General features: G+C 40.2%; 1 protein-coding gene across 12 annotated transcripts in view; it reads left to right on the forward strand.

The window, feature by feature from the left end:
• The window catches only part of dmxl2 (Dmx-like 2), a 73,723-nt gene that overhangs the window by 30,603 nt on the left and 15,711 nt on the right, over positions 1-27,409 (forward strand). For 3 of the 12 annotated variants that reach the window (XM_079620322.1, XM_079620328.1, XM_079620333.1), the window contains 22 exons: positions 318-1,017; positions 1,828-1,949; positions 2,068-2,157; positions 2,271-2,382; positions 2,457-2,576; positions 2,929-3,159; positions 3,725-5,392; positions 7,477-7,587; positions 8,212-8,381; positions 11,914-12,011; positions 12,146-12,311; positions 13,561-13,825; positions 14,828-15,588; positions 16,698-16,988; positions 17,093-17,284; positions 18,145-18,221; positions 18,388-18,518; positions 20,045-20,293; positions 20,541-20,690; positions 21,920-21,970; positions 26,935-27,128; positions 27,242-27,375. In XM_079620322.1, the coding sequence (XP_079476448.1) occupies positions 318-1,017; positions 1,828-1,949; positions 2,068-2,157; positions 2,271-2,382; positions 2,457-2,576; positions 2,929-3,159; positions 3,725-5,392; positions 7,477-7,587; positions 8,212-8,381; positions 11,914-12,011; positions 12,146-12,311; positions 13,561-13,825; positions 14,828-15,588; positions 16,698-16,988; positions 17,093-17,284; positions 18,145-18,221; positions 18,388-18,518; positions 20,045-20,293; positions 20,541-20,690; positions 21,920-21,970; positions 26,935-27,128; positions 27,242-27,375 (6,083 nt within the window). Of the gene's footprint in view, positions 1-317; positions 1,018-1,827; positions 1,950-2,067; positions 2,158-2,270; positions 2,383-2,456; positions 2,577-2,928; positions 3,160-3,724; positions 5,393-7,476; positions 7,588-8,211; positions 8,382-11,913; positions 12,012-12,145; positions 12,312-13,560; positions 13,826-14,827; positions 15,589-16,697; positions 16,989-17,092; positions 17,285-18,144; positions 18,222-18,387; positions 18,519-20,044; positions 20,294-20,540; positions 20,691-21,919; positions 21,971-22,343; positions 23,120-26,934; positions 27,129-27,241; positions 27,376-27,409 lie in introns of those variants that run through there. The other 9 variants (XM_079620331.1, XM_079620323.1, XM_079620332.1 and 6 more) reach the window with 7 other exon arrangements.

Below are 27,409 nucleotides of genomic sequence, written 5' to 3' on the forward strand. Positions count from 1 at the left end.
TCCTTTTTACCCGCATTTGGCGGGTTGGAGGGGGTTAATTTCAAACCCTGGTTATAATGAATTCATATATTACATGTGCTTATCCAAAGTATATATATTTTTCCCACTATAAATCTTCATACCTTGTCAATGAATAAAAAAAAAGAAAGAAGATTTTCAATTAGTAAGAGGTATGGTGTCATTAAGTATTTGTTTAAAAATATCAGCCACCCTATACTTACTAGATGTTGGTAACAGCCATTAAAAACATCATATTGGCCAACCACTAATAATTACCCTGATAAACGAAATAAAATCTATTCTCTTTTCTCTTTCAGGTGTCGTTCTCCTCTCGTATCCCAGTGGCGTTCCCCACGGGCGATGCTAACTCCCTCAGTAAGAACATCATGATGTACGCATGTACGTTTATGGACCAAGAGAGCTGCAGCGCTCTGGAGGAGAAGCGAAGTGAGCGGCGGGTTCCTCAGAGCACCTCTGCGTCTGCGGGGCTAGGTGGTCTTGGACACTCTCTTGCTGCTGTCATCGGCCCTGCCGTCATGATGGTGTCCAAACACGTAGATGGCTCACTCAACCAATGGGCTGTGACCTTTGCAGAGAAGTCTGCCTTTTCAAACGTCCTCACAGTTTCGCACAAGTTCCGTTACTGCGGACACCGTTTCCATCTCAATGATTTGGCTTGTCACACGGTCCTTCCTTTGCTGTTAACATCATCGCATCACAATGCACTGTTAACACCGTCCTCTGGAAGTTTTGATGGAGATCAGATTGGGGACGTGGCTCTACAACCCACCAGGCCAATGAGAGGCGTTCCTCGTAAACAACTGCGAAATGCAGCTACGCGTACGTTCCACGACCCGAACGCTATCTATAGTGAGCTGATCCTCTGGAGAGTCGATCACATTGGCCCACTGTCCTGCACTGGGGGAGTGTCCGAGCTCGCACGAATCAACTCTCTCCACACATCCGCGTTCTCCAATGTGGCCTGGCTGCCAACACTTATCCCTAGCTCAGTGCTTGGTGAGTGTAACACTACAGCTGCTTTTATACCAACCTCCAAAACTCATAGTCAAAGTTTTGTATGGTATACATTACTATTGCTCATAGGGAGTGATTACTGGAGACTGATTTTAACAAACCCATAAACTTAGATCTGTATCTGCAGAGTGCTATGGGCATGTTCCCTAAAGTTGTAATTGTTTTTATCAGACGCATGGTTTTACTTTTGTAAATGATCAGAGCTATCAATTTTCGTCTGACAAATGATAAAGGAGAATACCCTAACAATGTCCTTGCAACCATCCAGAACACTCTCGTAACTGCTTAGTAACACCCAAATAACCACACAAGCAATTCCCTTATAACTATACATAGTACCTTATGAACCTCCCTAACAACTACCCAGAACACCCTAGACACTGCCTACCTTAGCCACCACACAAATCACCATGGCAACATCCTAGCAACCACCAGAAACTGTGTAGAAATGCCCTAGCCACTATAACACCATAGCAACACCCTATAAACTACCTGGCAATGCCTCATCATCCGCCCAGAACTCCCTGATCTACCTAGCTACAATATGCCAAATCAACTAAAAAAAACTGAGAGCACCATAGAAACTACCTAGCAATGTCAGAGCAAACACCCATTAACTGTCTAGCAATGCCCTAGCAACCACTCAGAACTCCTTAAAAACTGCCTAGGAAGAGACCCAACAAGCAGCTGCCCAGAAACTATGTAGGATTGCCATTTCAACCATTTAAATTGTTGTTATTTGTTGCATTGCTGCTCTGTTGGGTTTAATAAAAATGTTTGTGTTTACGCCAGGTACATACTGTAACTCGGCAAGTGCGTGCTTTGTGGCGTCTGATGGTAAAAACCTGCGTCTGTATCAGGCTGTGGTGGATGCCCGCAAACTACTGGATGAACTCTCTGACCCAGAGACCTCTGTAAGAGCTTCTAAGACCAGATTTTATCAAAATAATGTGCTTATCTGCCAAGTAATGCATACTAAATGTAATTTGAGTTGATCTGATTGTTATTTCTGATGGTTGGTTTTGTGTTTAGAAACTGGTGGGTGAAGTGTTCAACATTGTGAGTCAGCAGTCCACTGCCCGACCCGGCTGCATCATCGAGCTGGATGTCATAACCAACCAGGTGGGGTCTACACCTGTTTGTGTGTGCATACGCACGTTTCTGTTTGTAAGATTGACATTGTGTGACTAATTTGTTATTCGAAAATGACATGTTGTGTAAATGCTGTCTCCTAGTGTGGCTCAAACACTCAGCTGCTCCACGTATTCCAGGAGGATTTTATTTTAGGATACAAACCACATGAAAACATTCCAGATTTCAACATTACTAGCTTTCCCTCTGCAGAAGGTACAGAAATCATTCTTTAGCTTTTTGAAGTCTGATTTTTACAGAACATTTCATTTGGGTTATCTTTGTTCTAGAGTACCAGCCCCCTCCTTTCTCAGAGAAGTTCTTCCTGGTGGTGATCGAGAAGGATGCCAATCGGAACTCAGTATTACAGATGTGGCATCTTCATCTGCGCTCGGTGCAGGCTTGTGTGGGTGCGTATGGTGTAGGTTATTTATGAAATTATGACACAGCTGTGAGCAGAGAGCTTATTAGGGGAAACTGTGAAGGGAGTCTCATGAATGGAGAACTCATACTTCCTCTAATAACTCATTTCCTTTTCAGAGATGGAAATTGTTTTTAACGAAATTTTGCCTTAATTTACCCATTGGACATCAATAATGTACATCTGTACTGTGTGTTGTACTGTATATATAGCTTTCTGTTTATCTGCCTGTTTCTAATTTTAACTCTTATTTGAAATGCATTCTATATATCATGCGTTTTGAAAATTGGTGTTATTGTTGATTATTGTGACATTTTACAGTTTTTTATGTGTCCTTACAGAAGAGCCAGTAAATGATCACGTTTTCCAAAACCAGCTGACGGTTCCTTTGAGTCAGAGCAATGCTGACTCATCTCCTGATATCACTCCGGGCCATAGTCCGCTGCCCCGGTCCTCCTCTTCCGCCAACTTGCAGTCAGCCAGCAAACTCATCCTGAGCTCTAAACTGGTCTACAGTCAGCGGCTAGAGCTGCCATCAGGGGTGGAGCTTATCAGAGCAACACCCTCTGCTGGTATGATCATATATTCATGTATACATTATTACACCCTAGAATTGGGTGAGGTTTATTGATGCCATTGTATAAATGTCCTATTCAGAGATATATGGTAATAGGGGTGTTATCAGGATAAAGTGAATAAGTACCCTTGTGTAGAATAAAATATTTTCTGTCACTATGTTTTCATTGCAAGTAAGAATATACATTATTTAAATTAAATAAATAGTATAATTTATTTAGGGGTGCAACATTTTACATGGGAAAGTTACTTATTCCTCTTTTAACATCATGAGGTCTTTTTTTTTAATGATCACTAGGTCCTGGCAATTATAGCTAAACATTTTGATATCCAATGTATATGTGTTGAAACAACTCAAGAGAGTTAATTAATTTTCAGTTCCGATCAATCATTTAAAATATTTATTGTAAAACAACATACTTTCCATGCAAAATTGCACTTGGGGACTTCCATTAACATAAAATGGAAATGGACATTTGCACTGAATTATGGAAGTTAATTAAACGTTACGTTTACTGTACTTTATTCACATTTTTGCTGTGCTTGTTGTTCTTTTCAAAGGCCACTTGAGCTCCTCGTCTATCTACCCTGTTTGTTTGGCTCCATACCTGATTGTGACCACCTGTTCTGATGGACGTGTCAGGTTCTGGCACTGTAGGGTAGACCTGGACTTATCAGCACCACACCCCGAAGACACACATTCATATCGGTGGGAGCACTGGAGCCTCTTGAAAGAGGAAGATGACAACGACAGCTCTGTGCGTGTTGCGGGCCGACCTGTCGCTGTCAGTTGCTCTTACACTGGAAGACTTGCAGTGTCGTTCAAACAGATTTTGCCTGGCAATGAAGGTGATATGTCTCAGGACTTCTCCATGCTTGTATCAATCTATGAGTGTGAGTCGACGGGCGGCTCGGAGTGGGTCCTAGAACAGACGATTCACCTTGATGATTTTAGCAAACCCGCGAAAACCCTAGATCCGCGTGTTAGTGTCGATAGCAATTTGGTTGTCTATAGCAAGTCGGATCTGTTTGTAACCAAAGACAGCCCCAATATCAAGCACTTTGTGCATCTGGACTGGCTGTCTAAAGAAGACGGGTCCCACATCCTGACTGTTGGGGTAGGATCCAACATCCTTATGTATGGGCGTATCTCAGGGGTTGTCACCGAGCAGACAAGAGTGAAGGATGGCATGGCAGTCACTCTGCCTCTAGGGGGAAGCATAAAACAGGGAATCCGCTCTCGTTGGGTGCTGCTGAGATCTGTAAACGTTGTCTCTTCCGTGGACGGCACCCCATCCTTGCCAGTGTCCCTATCCTGGGTGCGTGATGGCATCCTGGTGGTGGGCATGGACTGTGAGATGCAGGTTTACGCGCAGTGGAGGCAGGATGAGAAACCGTGCGACTGGGAGGACAACAGCATCTTATCCCCAGAGGCCGTTGGAGGTCGCACTGTATCCGTTTCCAATGAGGGCAGAGCGCGATCTAAGAGTGTCTTCGAGGGCAGTGCGGGAATCGACGATGCTTTCCGCCCCCCAGCGGTAATTCAAGATGGCGGCTTGTTTGAGGCAGCCCATGCGTTGTCGCCCACTCTCCCGCAATACCATCCATCCCAGCTGCTTGAGCTTATGGACCTTGGAAGGGTACGTCGGGCCAAGGCTATCTTGGCGCACCTAGTCAAGTGCATTGCTGGAGAAGTTGCAGTGGTGCGGGATGTAGAGGCTGGTGAAGGCGGTGCAAGGAGGCACTTATCTCGAACCATCAGCGTGACGGGTAGCACAGCGAAAGACATTATCGTTGCTGGCCGAGACAGTGGTCGAGATTACACTGAAATCAACTCCATCCCCCCGCTTCCGCTATATGCCCTGCTGTCCGCAGACCAGGACACGTCCTATAAGGCAGGAGAGGAAGTGGGAAAAGGGGCAGAACATGAGATGCAGAAACAGTCAGAGGATCAGTATGCGGATTTGTTTCAGGTGCCGGCTGTCACCACCGATGATTTTGTGAGCTTTGCTGCAGAGAAAACGGAGAAGAAGTCTCGTGTTATTAACTTGTCACAGTACGGACCCACATACTTTGGCCCTGAACACGCACAGGTGCTGTCTTCACATCTTATGCACTCCAGCCTGCCAGGACTCACACGCCTCGAGCAGATGTTCCTTGTGGCTCTTGCCGATACTGTGGCGACCACTAGCGCTGAAGTTGCAGGACCCACGGATAAGCAGTACGCTGGTGAGTTTATTGAAGAATGTCATTTCTGCACCACTAGTGTCACTAAATTGAGAAAAAAAAAAGACTGGTCCACAGGTTTCCCAAACAGTCCCCACATCTCTTATTGGCCAATCAAACAAATCCCATCTCAGAGTCATCGGTTGATCCAGTGTTTCTTTTTTGGGGCTTTTCTGGATGCTCGAACAAACCATTGTTTTGCTAGTTCCACAGAACCGTAGTGTTTACACTTTTCAAAGGAATCAACTGACGATTGACTTAGTATATACTTGTTTGTGAAAATTAAATATTAAAAGCTTTACTTTTAAAACTACAGCAGAGGTGGGAAACTGCACTGCCTTTTTTTAATCATGATAATCTTCACACACCTTGAAGACAACTTTTATGAATTTTGAATCCGTAAAAAAGCAAAACATAAGCTATAAGGGTTGCTTTACTTTCAGTCAGTCTTGCAGGTCTTTCAGTCTTTATTTAAAAACTTTTTTCATTAAATTTTGAGTTATAGGCTAATAGTTTGCAAGAGCTTGATTATAAACACAGTGGGCCTCATTTATCAATCTAACATAGAAAAAAGCCCAGAAATCATCCTACGACAGGGTTCACCTGTGATTGATTTATGAAACATTTGTATGCTGCCAATCCCATCGTACGTTGATAAATGTGGCGGCTGAAAACAATCGCCATTTGAATATCACGCCCCTAAAAATTAACGATTTCGAAGCCTCATCCCTAGAGTTTACGACATGGAGAAACGAAACCTGGCCTCGAAAAAATTATCCCTGCAGCACTCTATTATGGTAATTGTAACATGACGTGAACAAAGCACATCAACTTTATGAATCCAATCATGACGTGAACAAAGCACATCAACGGCCATACATTATAAATCCAATCCTTGTGGGTAGTCGTATCTTCTTTCAATAACCTTTGATTAGCAGATTCATCAGATAAACAACTAAAGATATGGCCATTTGGCTGCTATCTTTCAACTTTTTTAGTTGTATAAAAGTGCTGTGACACTTAAACTCATGTTACTTGGCAGTTTTAAAAAGTTATAATGTATTGTAAGGTACACAACAGTGGTGACTGGTATCAAAGACACAATTTATACATAGCATTATGTCCTAAGGTCTTAGTTCCGTTGTCACCCTCTGCTGGAAGATCTAGCCAATACACCAGCTGGCAGCCAATTAGCATCTTTCTCCTTTTAACTAGCAGTATAAGCCACAAATGTCACATATTAAAAAACATAAAGTTTAATATAGAAACTGTATTTAAGATCAATGTTATATTGCCATATTCAAATGTTCAAGTAAATACATTTAAATATTAAATGAATAAACTAACAATCCTTACTGTTAGATTAAAACTTTTGTCTCTAATAATACACAAGAGTATCTTGTGAATGTGATATACTTCTTGTGTTGGCTAACTGTCTAATATGTCAGTGGGGTTTACCAAGTACATGAAGAGAACCATAATAAAACTTTTTCATAAAAACCTTGATATTATTATTTATTGTCAACATTGAACCTATCAGGCTTTATCCATGTTACCTATAGCTCAGATCTTTTTTTATTTAGTCTCTTTAGTATTAAACCTTAACACAGTGTTCCAGTGCTTGCTAGAGCCAAAATGCAAGGAGAAAGGTTCAGGGACAGTAGGATAAATCATACGGCACGTGTGTGTGTGTGTTTATACTTTAGTTCTAATTCACATAAAATTGGGTTGCTGATGAACTACAAAGTTCAAGCCTCAATGTCCCTAGAGGAAGCATTTTTAATTAGGCCTAGTCTCTGAGTGTTGATGTGCTGGATTTTTGTGCTGTTAAATGTTTCATTGGATCAGGTGTGATCAAAGTCATCATAAAGTGATTCAGATCAAAGTCTGGAATATGCTCAGGATTGTGTGCACAAAGCATTCTTTGATGACAGACCTATATGACTGAGAGTGACGATCACATGGCACGATTTCAAAACAGAAGGTTTGATTGTACCTCCAAAGCAGTGGGATCGCATTGCTGACAAGGAATCAGAAGTTAAAAATGTTTCTTAGGGTCATGGTTTAGTAAATGTGTGTTTCTGCAGGCGGAGAAGCTCTAGATGAATGTGGTCTACGTTACCTGTTGGCCATGAGATTACATACCTGTCTGCTGAACTCCCTGCCTCCCCTCTACAGGATACAGCTACTGCATCAGGGTAACACACACTCACCTACATAAACATACACACACATCACACTCCCATTTGCACATGCAGTGGTAAGTGGTTTCCTCAGATAAGGTGGCGATAAAGCTTTTCTAGCGAAGGCAGACAAGTCACATTGATATAGTGCTACATACAATACAGACTGTTTCAAAGCAGATTCACATGAATGCACAAAAAAAGTGGTAATGTTGTAAAATCCAACTCAATTTAGTGCAGTTTTGATTCAATTCATTTCAATACCTGTGTCAATCTGTTCATTGAAATCTGCTCATTGAAGTCAAAAAGGCTGATATTCACTGGTTTAGGATATTACACTATTTAGAAATCAGGAGAACGTGGAGAATGAAATGGTTGAAAAGAAAGATTATATTATATATATAATATTTAATTCATTTCATATGTTAAAGATTTACCTTGACAGCCCTAAAACTACTACTTGTGGTTTTCTATTGTAGAACAGTTTTCATATTCCGAGTCATGCTGATAAATTTAGATTAGTTTAATCTTGGTTGCTTGTCCTGAGTGCTGCATTCACATGTTGTAAAGGAGCCTGATGTATATTATTTGTTTTGTTTTGGGGTGAATAGGCTTTTTATAATGTGTTTGTGTGTCCAGGAGTGTCCACTTGTCACTTTGCGTGGGCGTTCCACTCCGAAGCTGAGGAGGAGATGTTGAACATGATTCCTGCCATGCAGAGAGGAGATCCACAGTGGTCTGAGCTCAGGGCGGTGGGCGTCGGATGGTGGGTCAGAAACATTAACACGCTGAGGCGGATGGTGGAGAAGGTGAGACCACACAAACACACTTGCGCGCCGCGTACACAACATTTTTACACAAAAGATGTTTCTGGATCAACATTTCTAGTTCTTGATCCTGTTCCTGAAGGTCTCCCAGCTGTACACATTTTGGATGTCTTCAAAATCAAGCACACGTGATTGTCATTCTTATCAGAACTCATCAGCTTGTTAGACATGAAATGGATATGCCAGATAAGGGAGACATCTGAGATTTGTATGATTAGTAGTGTACATAAAGTTATAGGACTATTATTGGCTGATAGAAATGTTGTTCCAGAAACAAGAAAGGATGATTCAGTAGCATGTTTTACAGGAGAACTGCATTACCACAATAATTAAAAAAAATGTATCTCCATTAAATTGCATTCTGTTTTATTTCAATATAAATTTTGCTTGCATTCAGTTCAGCTAATTTCACTTAAATTCAGTTAAAATTTGATTCAATTTCTAATCATTTCAATGTCTGTTCAGTTTTTTAAAATGAATTAAAATTTCAGTTCATTTTAATTTGATTCTACTTCACTGCAATTTAGTTACCGGTAATCTAATTTCAGTTCTTTTGAAATTTCTATTCTCTATAATTCAGCTAAATTCATTTCCGCTGATAGTGGAATTGAATGCATTTTTACTTCAGTTCAAGTCATTTTAGTTCAATTGAAATTTCAGTTCAGTTAATCTAATTTCAAATTATTTTAATTCACTTTAGTTAGTTAATTTTATTTTGTTCTTTTGAAATTTCAGTTCTCTTTAATTGAGTTAAATTCTGTTTAGTTGATAACAGTGCAATTCATTCAAATAATTAATTTTATGTCAATTAGCTTTAAGTCAGTCCAATAAAATTTCACTGCAATTCAGTTAATCAAATACATTTTAGTTGAATTTTTGCAGTTAATTTAATTTCCATGCCTATGATGCTTTTATTACGATCGTAATAAATGACGATTAGCAATATCATGTGCATGCGTGCTGCTCAACAGCGAAATAGCAGACACAGACACGAGGAAAAATGTAGCGAGCGAACCGAGTTATGTTTGGGGGCATTTTACTTTAAGGCTAGATTTACACATTCATGACTAATTGCGTGTGCATTCGCAGCCTTTTGAGTTGTGCAAAGGTATGTTGCAATATTGTGTTTATTGTGTGTAGGCTTATGTATACTGTATATGATTTATCTCAAATAGGATGCATTTGGTTAGGAAATAACGTGGTAGTAAAGCGTGCCGGCAGTTCAAACAGCAATGCACACACGACACGACTAATAATAACTAAGGGTGTCACGATTTCGATTTTAAATCGAAATCGATCGAAAGTAAGTCACAATCTCGATCATCGAATTAAAAAATGGAATCGACGATGCTGCCAGTTGCCACGCCCCCATGTCACGTTCGGTCGGCTTGTCAAGCGGAAAAAAACACGCGTGTTGAAATGCTGCGAGTCAACCTCCTCTGGGCGCCGCACACACCCGACGAGAAGCGCCGCGTCTATGACAACTCGAGGCATCGCACACACCGGACGAGAAGCGCCGCGTCGCGTCTATGACAACTCGAGGCATCGCACACACCGGACGAGAAGCGCCGCGTCGCGTCTATGACAACTCGAGGCATCGCACACACCGGACGAGAAGCGCCGCGTCGCGTCTATGACAACTCGAGGTATCGCACACACCGGACGAGAAGCGCCGCGTCGCGTCTATGACAACTCGAGGCATCGCACACACCGGACGAGAAGCGCCGCGTCGCGTCTATGACAACTCGAGGCATCGCACACACCGGACGAGAAGCGCCGCGTCGCGTCTATGACAACTCGAGGCATCGCACACACCGGACGAGAAGCGCCGCGTCGCGTCTATGACAACTCGAGGTATCGCACACCGGATGCGCGCACTTTCTCAGTTTATGACCTGCAATATTATGTTTAAGGACATTATGGAATTAAGATCATGTCTATATTATGAGGCTACTCTACAATTAAATACGTTGCTTAGTCTGCAGTCTGAAGCACTTTATCTCAGAGAGCGTCCGTTAACTGAATGTATCCTGAGAATCCGATAACATCAGCAATTTTCATTCAACCAGCTGATTTCTGTAAATTAATGTAAAACATGTAGGCCTATATTGCAGCACAGTGTGAAGTCACGAGACAAATAAATGTATATAAAATGTATTAATTTAAAATAAATGAAATATAAAACTATGTAAATGGCGCTCTGTGGCGCGGCAGGATTAATTTTGAACAAGGTCCTGAGCCGTTGTTTGGCGCCGCGGACAGACGGCGAATGGCGCCGCCGGTATGTGTGTGTGTGTGTACACTCAGAGAATAAAATGTTAGAATTTTAAAGACGTGGCTCTGCGCGACGCATAGATTTATCTGTTAAACTGTTTGTTTGTTTGTTTTGCTGTGAACTTGAATGTCATCTTCTGTGAAGAAGGGGTTACAAAGGAGAAACTATCGCAGGTTATTTTGCTTAAGTTTCCAATTGACTGAAGATATAAGTTATTGTTACATTGTGTTCTTAATAAAAGTTTTAAATTTGACATTTGGTCTAAAAATGGCATAGCAACCTGTGCTTTAAAAAAAAAAAAAGTAAAAACCGAGAATCGAATCGAACTGTGACCTTAGAATCGAAAATTTAATCGAATCGAGGATTTGCAGAATCGTGACACCCCTAATAATAACTATGATTGGGACTGTCATATTACAGAACATTATAAAGAGAACAATATTGTATTTAAACGTAGTTAATTCTTTGGGTTTAGTTGCTCCAGGAAGAGCACGTCCATTAGACATTCTGAATAGCACGTAACTTAGTTCAAGTTTACTTGTCCATCTGCATTATTTTGTGCAGATATAATTTACAATCTTATGTTTATTTTGTATATATCTGATTGATCTCATATAGGATGCATTTCGCTGAGTTAAATAACCGGTAGCAAAGGGCTTCAGTTCACCGGTGTTCATTCAGCACTTCAGCGCGCGCACCTCAAACAGCAATGCACGACTAATAATAACTATGATAGGTTCTGTTATGTTATATAACATTCCAACGAGAACACTATTGTATTAAATAGTTGTGAATTCATTGGGGTTAGTTTGGGTTTAGCGCATCCACAACAGGAGTTACACACTCTGAATAGCACACATCTGAGGTGGCGTTGATGACACGTTGTATTAGTCATTATATTTGATTATTAAATAAGTAATTAAATTAAATTATCAATCATATCGACTCATTTTACAATCCTACTAGCCCTTTATTTAGATTAAAAACCCTTCTCCTTCATTTGGTGAGGACCGTGGCGTTTTGAGCAGCATTTGCACACCCTGTCATGCTGTTGGCTATATGCCACGGCATTAGACGCTTATTGCAGTATTAAGGCTATCGATTAATTGATCGTTAATTTAAATGACAATCAATCATGGGAATTTGTGTAAATTGACATCTCTAAAATATGGCATTGGTGATATTACAGTTTATATGATTTAAAAAAAAAAAAAACTCTGCCTCTTTACTTTGCATTAGGTAGCCAAAGCAGCATTTCAGAGGAATAATGATCCGCTAGATGCAGCTCTCTTCTATCTGGCCACGAAGAAGAAGGCCGTTCTCTGGGGTCTCTTCAGGTACTTTAAACTCATAGATACACTGTTACTTTCACATAGCTGCATCTCATATGCAATGTTATTCTCTTGATGCAAAGAGCCTCATGCAGCTGTGAAATTTCCGCTTGTTTATTTATATATTGATTTCTGTGTAGGTCTCAACACGATGAGAAGATGACCCAGTTTTTCAGCCATAACTTCAGGGAGGACCGCTGGAGGAAGGCAGCTTTAAAAAATGCATTTTCTCTCCTGGGAAAACAGCGCTTTGAGCAGTCGGCTGCGTTTTTCCTGCTCGCTGGCTCGCTGAAAGACGCCATTGAGGTCTGCACCATCCTATTTGAATCGCGCCGAAATGCACTCCTAGGAGAATATAGAGATCGTGTTGGAGTCTGCTGTTTTGGTTTTGTGACATCATAGAGTGTGTGGTCGTCTGTGAAGAGTGGAGTGTGATATAACAGCCCTGAGTGGTTTGGTTTAGTCTAAACATCACTGATAAACTCCCTTGATGGACACATGACAACTTTAGTTTACCTTGGGCTGGATGTCTGACAGCAAACAGTCAAAACAATGATAGCACCACTCATGAAATATTGGATAGGTTGTAGAAATGGGCCATGTGGAGTTATATTAGGAATATAAATGAGCTTTTGCTTGTTTTTAGTCTATCTATAATATATTTATATTTTGAACAGGTTAATGAAAAGTGTTCTGTAAAATCAATAATGTTTCTAAGTCAATATGGCTGTGTCATATTTTGTTACCATTTTTAAAATGGGAAAACAAGTAATTATTTTCATGACAGTTAAGCACGTTTACCTATAAAATTCCTACATTGTAATGTCTCTGGACATTTTACATTTGAGTTTTAAAGAAATTGTTGTTATTTTTATTTTTATTTTATTGCGATTCTCCTTAGATGTTCATTATGTTCAATATCAAATGGCAATGACATTTTTTAATCAGCATGGTTTTTTTTGACAATGGTGTATAAATGGTTTACCCTTTTAAATAATATGTAATTATTTTGAGTCTTTTTTTACATTACAGTGAGAATTTTAGGTCTTATGCTTAATATGCTTAATTATGATTAAATACAGAAACGATGTGAATGAAGTGTCACAATGATCACACTTTATATTAGGTGTCTTTAACTACTATGTACTAATGAATAAATATGTGTTTGGTGCACTGTACTTATATTGCAAAAGCCTTTTGCTGCTATTGAGGTTGGAGATGGGTAAAGTTAGGGATGGGTTTGGTGGTATGGTTGGGTTTAAGGGGGGTCAGGGTGTAAGAAAAAGGTCAAAATGTAATATATAGATGTAATTACTGAAATTACAGATGTAACAGCTGTATTTTAAAATATAAGTGCAATGGGAAAGAAAGCATGCATGTATGCAATAAGTGTGTTGTATCAAATGATTAATTGGAATGTTAGTACATAGTACTAGTTAAAGACACTTTACATAAAGTGGGAACCAAGTAACCATTGTCTTTCACCAATCTTTTGATTTTTACATGAAACATGATTGAGACATTTTATTGACAAGTTGATCTGTCTCTCTGGTAGGTTTGTCTGGAGAAAATGGAGGACATCCAGCTTGCGATGGTTGTTTCTCGTCTTTACGAGGCCGATTACGAGAGTTCCTCCACCTGTCAGGGTATCCTGTACGAGAAGGTTCTCGGCTGCAACAGAGATGGAAGCGGGTTCTCCTGTACCAAACTGCACCCTGACCCGTTCCTGAGGAGCATTGCGTACTGGATCATGAAGGACTACACCAGAGCCCTGGACACACTGCTGGAACAAATTTCTAAAGAGGATAATGAGAACCCTGGTGAGTCCCTGTAAAGCCTGACTTATGAAATAATGGTCTGAAAAATCTAACAGTTTTTGACAAAACAAATAAAGAGAAAAGGTTTGGATATTTGTTTTTTGTTCAGTACTGTGTTTGATACATAATTTATGGCTCATATAGTGTAATACAGGAGAATATGGAGCTCATACTCGAGGAAAAAAACACCAAACTAAGCATAAATATGCAAAAAAATACAATGAAATTCTGATAGATATGAATGTAAATCAATCAGATCTTTATAACAGTACAGTGGACTTTTTATATAAAATGCATATAAATCAGTTGTCACACTATATCTAAACTCTATAGTTTTATGATCAAAGCTATGTAGTATTTATTGTGGGGTAAAAAAACATATAATGCAATACAATGATGATTGAACAAATAATGTACAAATAAAAATTCCTCAAAAGCCTGTTGTATCATATTTGATACTCTCATTTTAACATTATTTTTACAGGTGATGTATTTATACAATTCATTCTTATGTTTACTTCTTACAAATCAAAGATTTCTTAACAAAAAAGACATGTTTACTATGTAAAAAGCCTTTTAATTGCCCAAAAAAAGTATCAATTGTCCATCAGATGACAGAAAGCATGTGGAAGTTTTGATCATGTTGATAATTTAGAGGCCTTAAACATCTGCATTTCAAATATGACACAGTATGCTTCATAGAGTTAATAAAACAATATGATAGCTACCAATAAGTACTTAAAATATGGAGAGTAATAATCACAGCAAACAACACTTCCTCTATATTAGTCTAACTGTGCACTGTTTACTGTATGTTTCAATAACGGATTTGGGATGGTGTAGGAAGGTCAACTAGTCAAAGGCAGTGCTTTAAAGGGGGATACATTTTAAAGATGGAGTGACCCAGGTTTAACATGCTGTGCTTCAACTGTTAAACTGTCAGCAGCACACTAAAAAATTGTGGCAAATCACTGTTTGAGACAGAACCATTTCTCTTTCTTTCAGATGTGCTGGTGAAATCGTGCAATCCTGTCGTCTTTAGTTTCTATAACTACTTGCGCGCACACCCTCTGATCGTTCGCCGGCACTTCGCCAAACCTGAGGGGTTAGTGACTGCAGTTGGTCTAACATCAGAACGCAACAGTGCAGACGAAATCAATCTGATAGAGCGAAAGCTCTTCTTCACCACCGCTAATGCTCACTTTAAGGTGGGCTGCCCACTCCTGGCCCTTGAGGTCTTATCCAAAATCCCCAAAGTCACTAAGAAAGCATCTTCTCTGAGTAAGGGCTCATCTGTGGCCAACATCAGTGCTGCCCAACCACAGGAGAATGGAGCAAAGGCTTTAGAACTTGACTGGGGAGCTCCTGCCATCCCCAGCCAGGCCTGGGGAGCCGACTCCGGGCTGGACTGGAGTCAACCAACGGTTAAAATGGAGGATGAGAGTCTACTGTTGGACTGGGAAGATAATAAAGAGGAAGATGAGGATGAAGATGGTGGGTTGACCATGAAAAAAACTGAAGTTGAGGATGAAGAGGTCAAAAAGCCATCCAAATCAGCAGCCCTGCAGCGTGAAGACTCGAAGGCTGAGTCGGAGGTGGACGTGATCGCCGAACAGCTCAAGTTCCGAGCCTGTTTGAAGATTCTCATGACAGAGCTGCGGACACTGGCGACAGGATACGAGGTGGATGGTGGCAAACTGCGATTTCAGCTCTACAACTGGCTTGAGAAAGAGATCGAGGCTGTGCACCACATCTGCAACTATAAGGTTTGTGCTCATCATCTCTTTGCAAGAGTTTAATCTCAGATTGAACCCTTTACTGGGATTTTGATTGATAAAGCTGAACAACATTGAGATTGAGCAATATTGAGATTGTCTCTGAACCTGATAATTGAATACAATGGTTCTTCACTTCACAAAATCCAATGCATGTGGTGAACGTGAGAGTGGTCTCAATACTATTCAGCTCTTTGACAGTATTCAGTGTACAGTACAGTATATATTCATTTTTAAAGTTGGCTTGAAATTCAAATGTATCTTCTTTTTTTCTAAATGCATGTTATAGATCTTACTGTGAACAATTTATCCATCCACACTTTTTTTTATGTGACTAATGTTTAATCAAAATGTCATAACTAGACTTTCCTTCAAAAATGGTGATGTATTCAGGATTTCACTAATAACTTAGTCCATTTAAACCCCTCCCCTAAAAGCTTGCGTTCATCTGCCATCACCTTTGGTTGCAACACCTACATATCAAAATCCAATCAACAACTGATGCATACCATGTCACCATGTTAAAAAAAATATATTTCTGATAATCTATCACACTTGGATGTTATTCACAATATGGACGAAAAGATAAGTCGCTACTTCCGTTTCATCAGGGGGTTTTTTTATTGTCTTTTTTTTTTAATACAAAATATAATCATTTCAACCTTCATTTATTTTCAGTAAATGAACACAAGGAATACTAATTTATTAATTGATATATGTGTAAAGTAACAATTTATTGTAAAAATTAGCAATGTTTAAATGCATACATCTTTACATTTTAAAGAATATAAAATACCAAAGTAAGAGGTCTTTGCATTGATAACCCAAATGATGAATCATACTGTGAGTGATTCTTTGAAACAAGCAGTTCAAAACAACTGAATCATGAGGTTAAAATGAACTTCTGAAGGTAAACTTCAAAAGGATATTAAAATATTCAGATGAGCATGAAGCAAATGCATTGACAGTCTTTATGAAACTGAATTGATTAGAAGTACATCAAAATCCTTGATGTTGATTAATTGTATATTTCCAGCAAGATTTTATTAAATGTATTCAATAGATTGGTCTTGTTTGTTTTCGATATTCTAATATGTCAGGTTGAGGGGAAAGCGTCTGGAGGTCAGCTGGAGAAATGGGGTGGAGATGGATCTCTTGACCTGGAAGACTCACTAATCCGCGGGGAAGCTGGCGCATATGAACGTCACCAGATGGAGCGACGGCGTCTGCAAGCCAAGCAGCTGCATGCAGAGCGGAGGAAAGCCTGGCTGAGGAAGAATCAGGCTCTGCTCAGAGTCTTCCTCAGTTACTGCAGTCTGCATGGGGCCAAGGGTGGAGGAGTGACGTCTGTCAGAATGGAACTGCTCTTCCTGCTGCAGGAATCACAACAAGTGTGTCCTTGCATTCTCAACATGTTGATTGATTGATGCTCTAATGCAACTGGTTGGTTTGATTGAGTGTGTTCCCATATAACTGGCTGGTTGTGTATCTTCAGGAAATGACAGTGAAGCAGCTTCAGTCACCGCTCCCCCTCCCCACCACTCTGCCCCTGCTGTCGGCCAGCATCGCCCCCACCAAAACCGTCATCGCCAACCCAGTCCTGCATCTCGGAAACCACATACATGACATCCTCTACACCGTTGTCCAGATGGAGGCTCCGCCACACCCAGATATACTGGACGACCGGGTGAGACGCACAAAAACACACAGATTAGAAACTGTATGAAGACTTACATGAATAAAAAAATATATATTTTGACCTTCCGTCCACTCTTATATCCTGCAAAAACATCTTTTTAAAGACGCTCTCTCAAGTGGATACAATTTGAAAATGCCGTTTTTGACAACTATGAGGCATGTTTTTGTGATGCATATTGTAACCATAGATATCTATGGATATACCAGCATGCGCCTGCTATGTAAGATTGGGTATTGCTTGAATTTTTGCGATTCTGCTTATTGATTCCAATTCTTATTGATTTTCAGTTTTGATTCCAATAAGGTAAAGACAAAAATAAACATTTAGATATTTGCAGCTGAATACCATGAACAAAATCAGCAGCCTAAAGAACAATTACACAAGCAATGGTTTAAAACATATATACCACAGAAAAAACAACTAGCCTAACTAGTATAAGTTTCAATCATTCAATCAAGTGAACAATAGCAATTTAGCAATGGCACAAATAATTCCGACGGAAAATTTCCTCGCAATTGCTGTCCTGCGGAAAAACAGGCCATTTGCTTTTTAAACCAGTTGAGTTACTAGGACGCACAAGTAAATAGGCTTCTGGGATATTGAATAGCGTGAGAAACGTATTATGTATGGTCTCTGTATCATCTCAGCAAGCTTTTATTTTGTTTTACGCATGCACCGTAAGATGATTTAAACGTTTTCCGATGTTTCAGTGTGGACAAGCTACTTTTGGAAAAATGCTAGTGTAAACTGAGAGCGTTTTGAAACTAAAACGCATTTTTCAAATGTATCCGGATAAATGTAGACGTAATCGCTGTGTGCTTCTACTAATATGTGCATGTGTATTTCAGGTGAATGCTTTACACACTCTCGCTGCTTCTCTATCGGCTTGTATCTACCAATCACTGTGTGATAGCCACAGCTACAGGTACAAACACACTACTGATAAACTCGCTGGTTATTCACCTTAAAACGCTTGTGAAGATGGTGTACCAGCTTTGATTGTCTGACTGCTATAAACAGCGTTCCGTTCTGTTAACTCTTACACACACTGTTACTGACTCATGCCCTTCTGCTGATGTGTGTGTATACAGCAGCCAGGCGGAGGCCAATCAGTATACTGGGATGGTGTATCAGGGGCTGTTACTGAGCGACAGGCGTAGACTTCGCACCGAGAGCATCGAGGAACATGCAACACCCACCTCTGCCCCTGCACAGTGGCCAGGTAACAAACATCAGATCTCATATGGAGAAATAGAATCCTTATCTAGTGATGAGTCATTCTATGTGGAGAGGAAAGTAACATCTGTAAAGATACGTATCCTATTTACTTTCTTAATAAAGTCCCTGGTGTTCAGACTGGTGGTAAAAAATTATATCAACCAATAATATTGGCACAATGCAGACTCTTATCCAGATCTGATTCTATGTTGATAGACAATGCCCACCTTTTGATTAAACCAAAATGTTTTTTTTATTATAGGATTGGATATTTTTAACCACTGAATATCATATTTCACATTATGGATGTTAAACTATAATAATAGATAAGTGTTTAGATGGAAAAATTGGAAAATTGGAAAAAATCAGATACATGATGGATAAATGAATGGTCAGATGAAGATATTAGATTGGTAAGCAGATAGACAGACAGATGGAGGGACAAATTGATGAATGAATGGATGATAGATGGATATATTGTTACGATTTTCAGGATGAACCCAATTGCAGACAGCTTGCAGAACACAAGGTTTATTGATGACAAAAAACGGGGAAAAACAAAACCCACGAGGGGGCAAAACATAGACTGGACAAGGGTGACTAAACTTGACTAGGACTTGACAGATTACAGAACAACAAACAAACATAGAATCAGAACTCTCACCAGACAATACGTTTGACAGAATACTCACAAGGTCTCATAACATCAAATAATGAACCAGCACAGGACAGCAAACACATGGGGATAATATAGGGAACACTAATGACGAAGACAGGTGAAACTGACTAGACAATAATCACAAGACGAGGATAACAAGGGGGTGGGGTTACGTAACGAGACAACACAAGCACATGGCCCAAACAGGCCATGTGCTTGCACACAAAACATGGGTCTGTCATGATCCTGCCTCAAGACTAGAGAAAATCAAGGACACGAGGGCAGAATCATGACATATATATATGTGTGTGTGTGTATATGTAGAAGAGAATGGTTGGAAAAAACATGGATGGATGAATGGTCAGATAGATGGTGGAGAGATTGTATGGATGGACAGATTGATATAGAGATGGATCGATGAATAGATGGATGAACTTAAGGATGGAGGAGAAAATGAATAGATAGATAATGGATGGATGGATTGGATGAGTGGACCAGGCCTGGACTTTACATTGTGTTTTGTTTATGTTTATGTTTGTGCGGCAGTCGTCCATGAGGGGCTGCCGCTTTACTTTCGTTTTGTTATTTGTTTATTTTGGAATTAAAGTTATGTTGAACGTTCGCCGGTTCCCACCTCCTCCTTCCCTGAACTTTAAACATTGCTACAGAAGGATTAATGGATGGATGAACAGATAGATGGAGGAGAGAGTGGGGGTACGGATGGATGGATGGATGAATGAATTGATGGATGGATGGATGAGAGATTGAATGGAAAATAAATAGTTTGAACAGATGGATGGACGGATAGATGCAGGATATATATAGACGCATGGGTGAATAGACACTCAGTGTGTATGTTTTCTCTCTCCCAGGTGTGTCGTCTCTGATCAGTCTGTTGGCGTGTGCTCAGGGTGATGATCACGTGCACCTGAACGTCATGTTATGTGAGGCTGTGGTGGCTGTGTATCTCAGTCTGCTGATTCATGGTCTCGGCACACACTCTGGAAACGAGCTCTTCCGGCTGGCCGCTCACCCCCTCAACAACCGCATGTGGGCTGCCGTGTTTGGGGGCGGAGCCAAACTCATCGTCAAACCCAAGCGGCCACCTGAAATCCCTCCAGGTGAGTTTTCTGCCCCTGCCAGAGGTGTTTGGTGATGTGGTGTCCCATCACATCTGTAAGAAAAGTCCACAATAAGTACTTTACATACAGCTTTTGTCAGAAATTTAGTAGCATTTTTTAATATTATTTTTATGTTAGTTTTAAATTTTTTATGTTCAGACATGCACTGTTTTTGGTTCCATGTGTTATTATTTTTTAAATTATCTCTGGGTCCTCCAGTTGATAATGAGATTTCCTCCCTTGTCAGCTGCTCTCAAGGCAGCAGGGTCCGAGGGGTCAGAGGTTGTAAAGGTCACAGATTCTGATCCCCCTACCCTGACCGTCCACCAAACTACACCTCAGACTGAGGCTGGTAACCACGGTAACGTCACCGTGGAAACAGCACAGCCAGAGAGCTGTGAGTAAGAGCTCAGAGGAACTTCCTCCACACACAAACAGGAAACGAGATGTGACTGATGCAGTTCCAGTTTTTTATAAATCGGCACATGAAAATCCAGTGAATAATTTATTGGTAACATTTTACAAGAAGTTTCCATTTGTAAACATTAGTTAACATGAACTAATAATGAAAACTACTTCTAAAGCATTTATTTATCTTAGCTCATGTTCATTTTAACATTTACTAATACATTTGATTTTAATAAAGTTGTCTGTTATTTTTTTTTTAATGGACCTGAACTAACATGACCTAACAATGAACAGTTGTATTTTTATTAACTAATGTTAACAAAGATTACTAAATACAGTAACAAATATATTGCCCATTGTTAGTTAATGTAAGTTCGAGGAATAGTTCACTGTAAAATAAAAAATCATAATCATAATTTACTCACCCTGTATGCCCTTCTTTCTTTTTCGGTCCACGAAAGTTTAATTTTATTATTTATTTATTTATTTATTTTTAATGTCCACTCGCAGTTGTCCATATAATGGGAGGGGGGAAAAAGATGCAAAATTATCACAGAATGGTATCATGTGACGCATAATATATATCATGCACAGGAAACCAACCGCCAAAATCAGGATTTTTGTTAAATAATACATTCAATTTAAGTTTGTTTTTCATCAAAGCCTATCATTCACCCCCAGAACACCTGGATTATACCACACGTATCGAATGGGACCATTCTGTAATACTTTTGCACTTCTTTTTTTTTTTACATGATGCTGGTTCCTATTAACTGCCATTTATATGGACAAGCACAAGTGGGATTTATTTTTATATTTTTTATTCTCCATTTGTGACTCGAAAAAGAAAGAAGGAAATACTGCATTAGAACAACACCAGGCCGAGTAAATGATGACTTAATTTTCATTTTAGGTGGAACTAACCCTTTAATGCATTAACTGATGGGGGCTTATTTTAAAATGTTACCAATATGTTCTAGACTGCAGGACGTGTGTGTCCGCCTGTTAGTGTGTGGAGAGGTGCTATGTGTGATTGCGGTGATGTTTGTTCTTTCTCATATATTATAGTTCATTATTTGTTACTTTATTATATTTAGTTTATGTGTGTGTTTTCATCCAGCCTTTTTGTGTTTGTGTGCATATTTTGCTTTTTTTGTGTCATTTTCATCTCATCATCTCGTGTGTGTGTGTGTGTGTGTGTTTGTGTGACCATCACAGCCAATATGGAGTCAAACAGGCAGGCAGAGCTCCAGTCTGAGAATAAATCAGGTACACACACTGTCTCCCTCAACCTGTCTCACTGTGTAGCCTGTTTTAAACTCCAGTCTAGATGTGGACGTGTGTGTGTGTATGTGTAGGGATATGGTGAGTGCCTCAGGCTCAGGTGCACACCAGCTGTCTGAGGTCAACATTCAAAGAGTTTGTTCTGTTCTTTCCCAGTCTGAACTGATGAGACCTTAATAGAGGAACTAAATTGATTACGCATGGAAAACAGGATTTTCTGTGCTCCTCCTAATAGTAATACACTGAAATACATTTTTTTACAGATATCATGTTCAGACAGCAATAGAATATGGTTGTGAGTATTGTATTTGAGTCTTCTCCTTATGGTTGCATTCATGCACAGTTTAGTTATTTACAGGAGTGACAACCGGATTCTGTCACTGAACTCCATCCATCCATCTTCTTCCGCTTATCCGGGGCCGGGTCGCGGGGGCAGCAGTCTAAGCAGAGATGCCCAGACTTCCCTTTCCCTAGCCACTTCCTCTAGCTCTTCCGGGGGGACACCGAGGCGTTCCCAGGCCAGCCGAGAGACATAGTCTCTCCAGCGTGTCCTAGGTCTTCCCCGGGGTCTCCTCCCGGTGGGACGTGCCCGGAACACCTTCCCGGGAAGGCGTCCAGGAGGAATCCGGAACAGATGCCCGAGCCACCTCAGCTGACCCCTCTCGATGTGGAGGAGCAACGGCTCTACTCTGAGCTCCTCCCGAGTGACCGAGCTCCTCACCCTATCTCTAAGGGATCGCCCAGCCACCCTGCGGAGAAAGCTCATTTCGGCCGCCTGTATCCGGGATCTTGTCCTTTCGGTCATGACCCAAAGCTCATGACCATGACCAAAGCTCACTGAACTCATACTCACAAAAGCATTCTCTACAAACCCCTCCTGTGTGAACCGGACTGGGTAACTAGTTGACTTTCACGTCATGCAATGCGAAACAACCGCTCTGTGCTGCACACAAGTATGTCTCGCGTGTGCTGTGTTTTCATGTGTTGTTTCGTTAATTTACAGAGATTGAGAAATGTGAAGGTTTCAGATTCAGTCTCTTGTCTTCCATCAGAGCTGTATATTGTGTGGTCTGTGCGTTACTCAAATGTGTGTCTGTGTAAAAGCTCCTGTCGGTTAATTAAGATTTGACTGTGATAAGTTCAAGTTTTTATGGACGTCTTTGATATTTACTTTAAAGGGGTCCTATCATGCTTTTTCACTTTTTTAACTTTAGTTAGTCTGTAATGTTGCTGTTTGAGCATAAAAAAGTACTCAGAACTTTTGATTAAGCGTCACCTTGTGTTCAAAAATTACAAATCACAACCATGAGATCATTTACATAGGATCGTCCACATTAACATAGAATGGCTATTCAGCAACTTGGTGAGGGCGTTGTCATTTCACACACAAAGAGGTTAGCCAATCAAAATAGATGTAATTTACATGTAGAACTCTTAAGGCTACACTAATAACGGCCATTTCATTCTAATTGCCAGAAAGTAAGAAAAAGGAATATCTAAATGATTTATTTTTAGCAGGAAATTAACATTTTAATGCCTAACTTTTTATAACAGTTGTTGTAGTTGTAGTTGTGGATAAACAGTTGTTTTTATAAGTTGTTTTAAGTGATGAAAATGGTCCCTTTAGTTGTCTTTATTTCCAAAATCTAGCATTTCTAAACTTGAAAGTGCCTTAGGTGTCACAATAAAGGACCACATTCATAAAGCAAAGTAAAAAAATAAATAAACAGTGATTTAAGGGTTTTGTTTTCATGCTTGTCGGCTCTTGGCATTTTGTCAAGGTGTTCTCTGGCAGTGCTCAAAGAGCAGATCCTTTGATCATCAACACAGTAAATTTAATCTGTCTGTTTTTTTCATATCAGCTCTTTGTTCCAAAATAAACCCCCACTCACACTCACAGACTCTTACTGCAGGAATTTCTCTTTGAACACGACTTCTGAAGGATGATGTTATGAGGCGATTTTTCTCTTCAGATGTGTCCTCCTTTACATTTGAGATAAACATTCCACTCTATCAGAATCAAAATGTGCTTTAAATGCTAATGAAATGCCTTTCAGCTCAAAAGAAAACGCATAAATACAGAGGTAGAGAGGGTCTTTATACACCAGACACCTGAAGAGATGAGATACTAGACTTCATGTATATTGTAAGCAGCATTTCAAAACTCTGTTTGTTACACCACAATACATAATAGCCGCTATTAGGGACTAAACTGGTTCTTTTTCAGTTATAAAAATCAAATACTTTTTTTTTTTTTTTTACAAAAATCGAATTATTGTCATCATGTGTTCAGTTCCACCAAATAGATTTTTGAACATCAACATACACTATATTGCCAAAAGTTTTGGAACGTATGCCTTTACATGCACATGAACTTTAATGACATCCCATTCTTAATCTGTAGTGTTTAATATGCAGTTGGCCCACCCTTTGCAGCCATAACAGCTTAAACTCTTCTGGGAAGGCTTTCCATAAGGTTTTGGAAAATTTTGACCATTCTTCTAGAAGCACATTTGTGAGGTCAGACACTGATGTTGGACGAGAAGGCCTGGCTCGCAGTCTCCGCTCTAATTCATCCCAAAGGTGTTCTATCGGGTTGAGGTCAGGACTCTGTGCAGGTCAGGCAACTTCCTCCACACCAAACTCGCTCATCCATGTCTTTATGGACCTTGCTTTTTGCACTGGTGCGCAGTCATGTTGGAACAAGAAGAGGCCATCCCCAAACTGTTCGCACAAAGTTGGGAGCATGAAATTGTCCAAAATGTCTTGGTATGCTGAGGCTTTAAGAGTTCCTTACACTGGAACTAAGGGGTCAAGCCCAACCCCTGAAAAACAACCCCATGCCATAATCCCCCCTCCACCAAACCAGAGTGATTCGTCACTCCAGAGAACACATCTCCACTGCTCTAGAGTCCAGTGGCGTCGTGCTTTACACCACTGCATCCGACTCTTTGCATTGCACTTGGTGATGTAAGGCTTGGATGCAGCTGCTCGGCCATGGAAACCCATTCCATGAAGCTCTCTACGCACTGTTCTTGAGCTAATCTGAAGGCCACCCAAGGTTTGGAGGTCTGTAGCTATTGACTGCAGAAAGTCTCCGCATGCGCTGACCCCGCTCTGTGATTTTACGTGGCCTACCACTTCGTAGCTGAGTTTCTGTTGTTCCCAATTGCTTCCACATTGTTTTAATACCACTAACAGTTGAGCGTGGAATGTTAAGTAGTGAGGAAATTACACAAATGGACAATTATTGCACAATTGGCAAACTATCCCGGTACCACGCTTGAATTCACTGAGCTCCTGAGAGCGACCCATTCTTTCACGATGTTTGTAGAAGCAGTCTGCATGCCTGTGTGCTTGACTTTTTACAACTATGGCCATGGAAGTGATTGTAACACCTGAATTCAATGATTTGGAGGGGTGTCCCAACATAGTGTAATATAGGGCAATATAGTGTATTTGTGGAATACACTATATTGCCAACATAGGGCAATATAGTGTATTCCACAAATAAACTAATCAATCATAAAGATTTATAAACTCAATGACTCGCTAGCAGTTTTTGACCAACTGAACAGTTTTTTTCCACAGCCGTTTCTGTGTTATGTGTACTTAACATACAGTGTACTTTTAGTCGGCATGTGAAGCTGGAAGCTGCCATAGTCTTTTCTTCCCTACTGTAACGTATGTGAAACAGCTTCTCGGACAAGAAAAATTGTATGGCGGGACTTGATTTTGTCCATTGGGAATTGATTGTATTGTTGAATCATTGTGGTTTGCCATTGCTGTGATCTCATGTGAGTGACAGGTTGTCCTGCCCTTGTGTGTGTGAGTGAGTGAGCACTGCAGTTTGATATCACTTCGTACTCTCCGTCAGATCACAGGGACCCTCTCAGCTTTATTACCCATGAACCAGCTGCACGACCTACTGTGAAGACTAACATCTGTAATGAACCACCTCTGTTCAGTAGATGTGTTTAATCATGACCATCTGCTCTCGTTTTAGAATCAGTGTGTGGTCAGATAGGATTCTTCAGTTTCTCTGTCTTCTCTCAGTGTTCAATTTCAAATTGAGTGCATTAGCCTATTACCATGACTTTTTCTGGTTTCTTTTTATTATTTTACCTCTCTGGATGTGTTCAGAATGGAGTAGTAATATACTGCTAACTACGTAAAAATCCATATGAAAGAATATGCAGTATGCTGCACTAAACATGTTAAGCAGTGGTATGCTAAATTTTTAGAGTCATCAAGTGGTGACCATCTTGGGAATAAAAATATATTATTTGGCAAATTTTGTCAAGAAAGAGATTGCAGTTAAAAATTGCTGTAGATATTGCTTCAGATACCACAGAAGCTCAATTTGAGTGCATTGCATTAAAGGAATGGTTCACTTCAAAATAAAAAAAATCTGTCATAATTTACTCTACCTCAAATTGTTTCAAACCTGTATGATTTTTTTCTTCTTCTGCTGAACACAAAAGATGATATTTTTAAGAATGTTGGTAACCAAACAGTTGATGTACCCCATTGACTTTCATAGTATTTTTATTTCCTATTATAGAAGTCAAGGGGGTACTACAAATGGTTGGTAATTGACATTCTTCAAAATATCTTCTTTTGTGTTCAGCAGAATAAAGAAATTCATACAGGTTTGGAACAACTTGAGGTAGAGTAAATTATGACAGAATTTTCATTTTAAAGTGAACTATTCCTTATTATGCATTGTGAGATTCAGCATTCTGTTCTCTGTGTACTGTTGTATTGCACATTTGGGCATATAGTAGGTTATCCAGGTATTCTGTTCATACTGTGAACAGTACACATACTCGATAGTACTTTCTTTCTGAAGTAGTTGGTTGTATGCCATTCCAAACATACCTCTTTCTCCTTTCCGCTATAAAGGTAGTGAATGGGCCTCTCACTCTCTGTTTTTCTCTGTCCTCCAGCAGTCCCTCCACCGACCCCTCCTGCTGAGGATGTCGACCGACAGCGACGCAGGTTTAACATGCGCATGCTTGTTCCTGGACGTCCCGTTAAAGAGACTCCAGCCACACCTCCACCCGTCCCTGTAGAGCGGCCCACCTATAAGGAGAAGTTCATCCCACCTGAGCTCAGCATGTGGGATTACTTTGTGGCCAAAGTGAGACCGCGACAACTAATTATTTACACTGATGCAAATCTCTTTTTTTTTTTGTATTTATTCAGTTTATGAATCTAGAGTGTCTCATTGCTTTCTATGTGTGTTTCCTCCAGCCTTTCCTTCCTCTCTCGGACAGCGGGGCGCTGTACGATTCAGATGAGAGCGGTGCTAGTGACGATGAGGATGATGATGACGCCTTCCTCTCTGACACACAGATGACAGAACACTGCGATCCAAACTCCTACAGGTGAGATTATAACATCAAAATGAGAGTTAAGCAG

This window comes from Phoxinus phoxinus, assembly GCF_949152265.1.
Source record: "Phoxinus phoxinus genome assembly, chromosome: 8".
Lineage (NCBI taxonomy): Eukaryota > Metazoa > Chordata > Actinopteri > Cypriniformes > Leuciscidae > Phoxinus > Phoxinus phoxinus.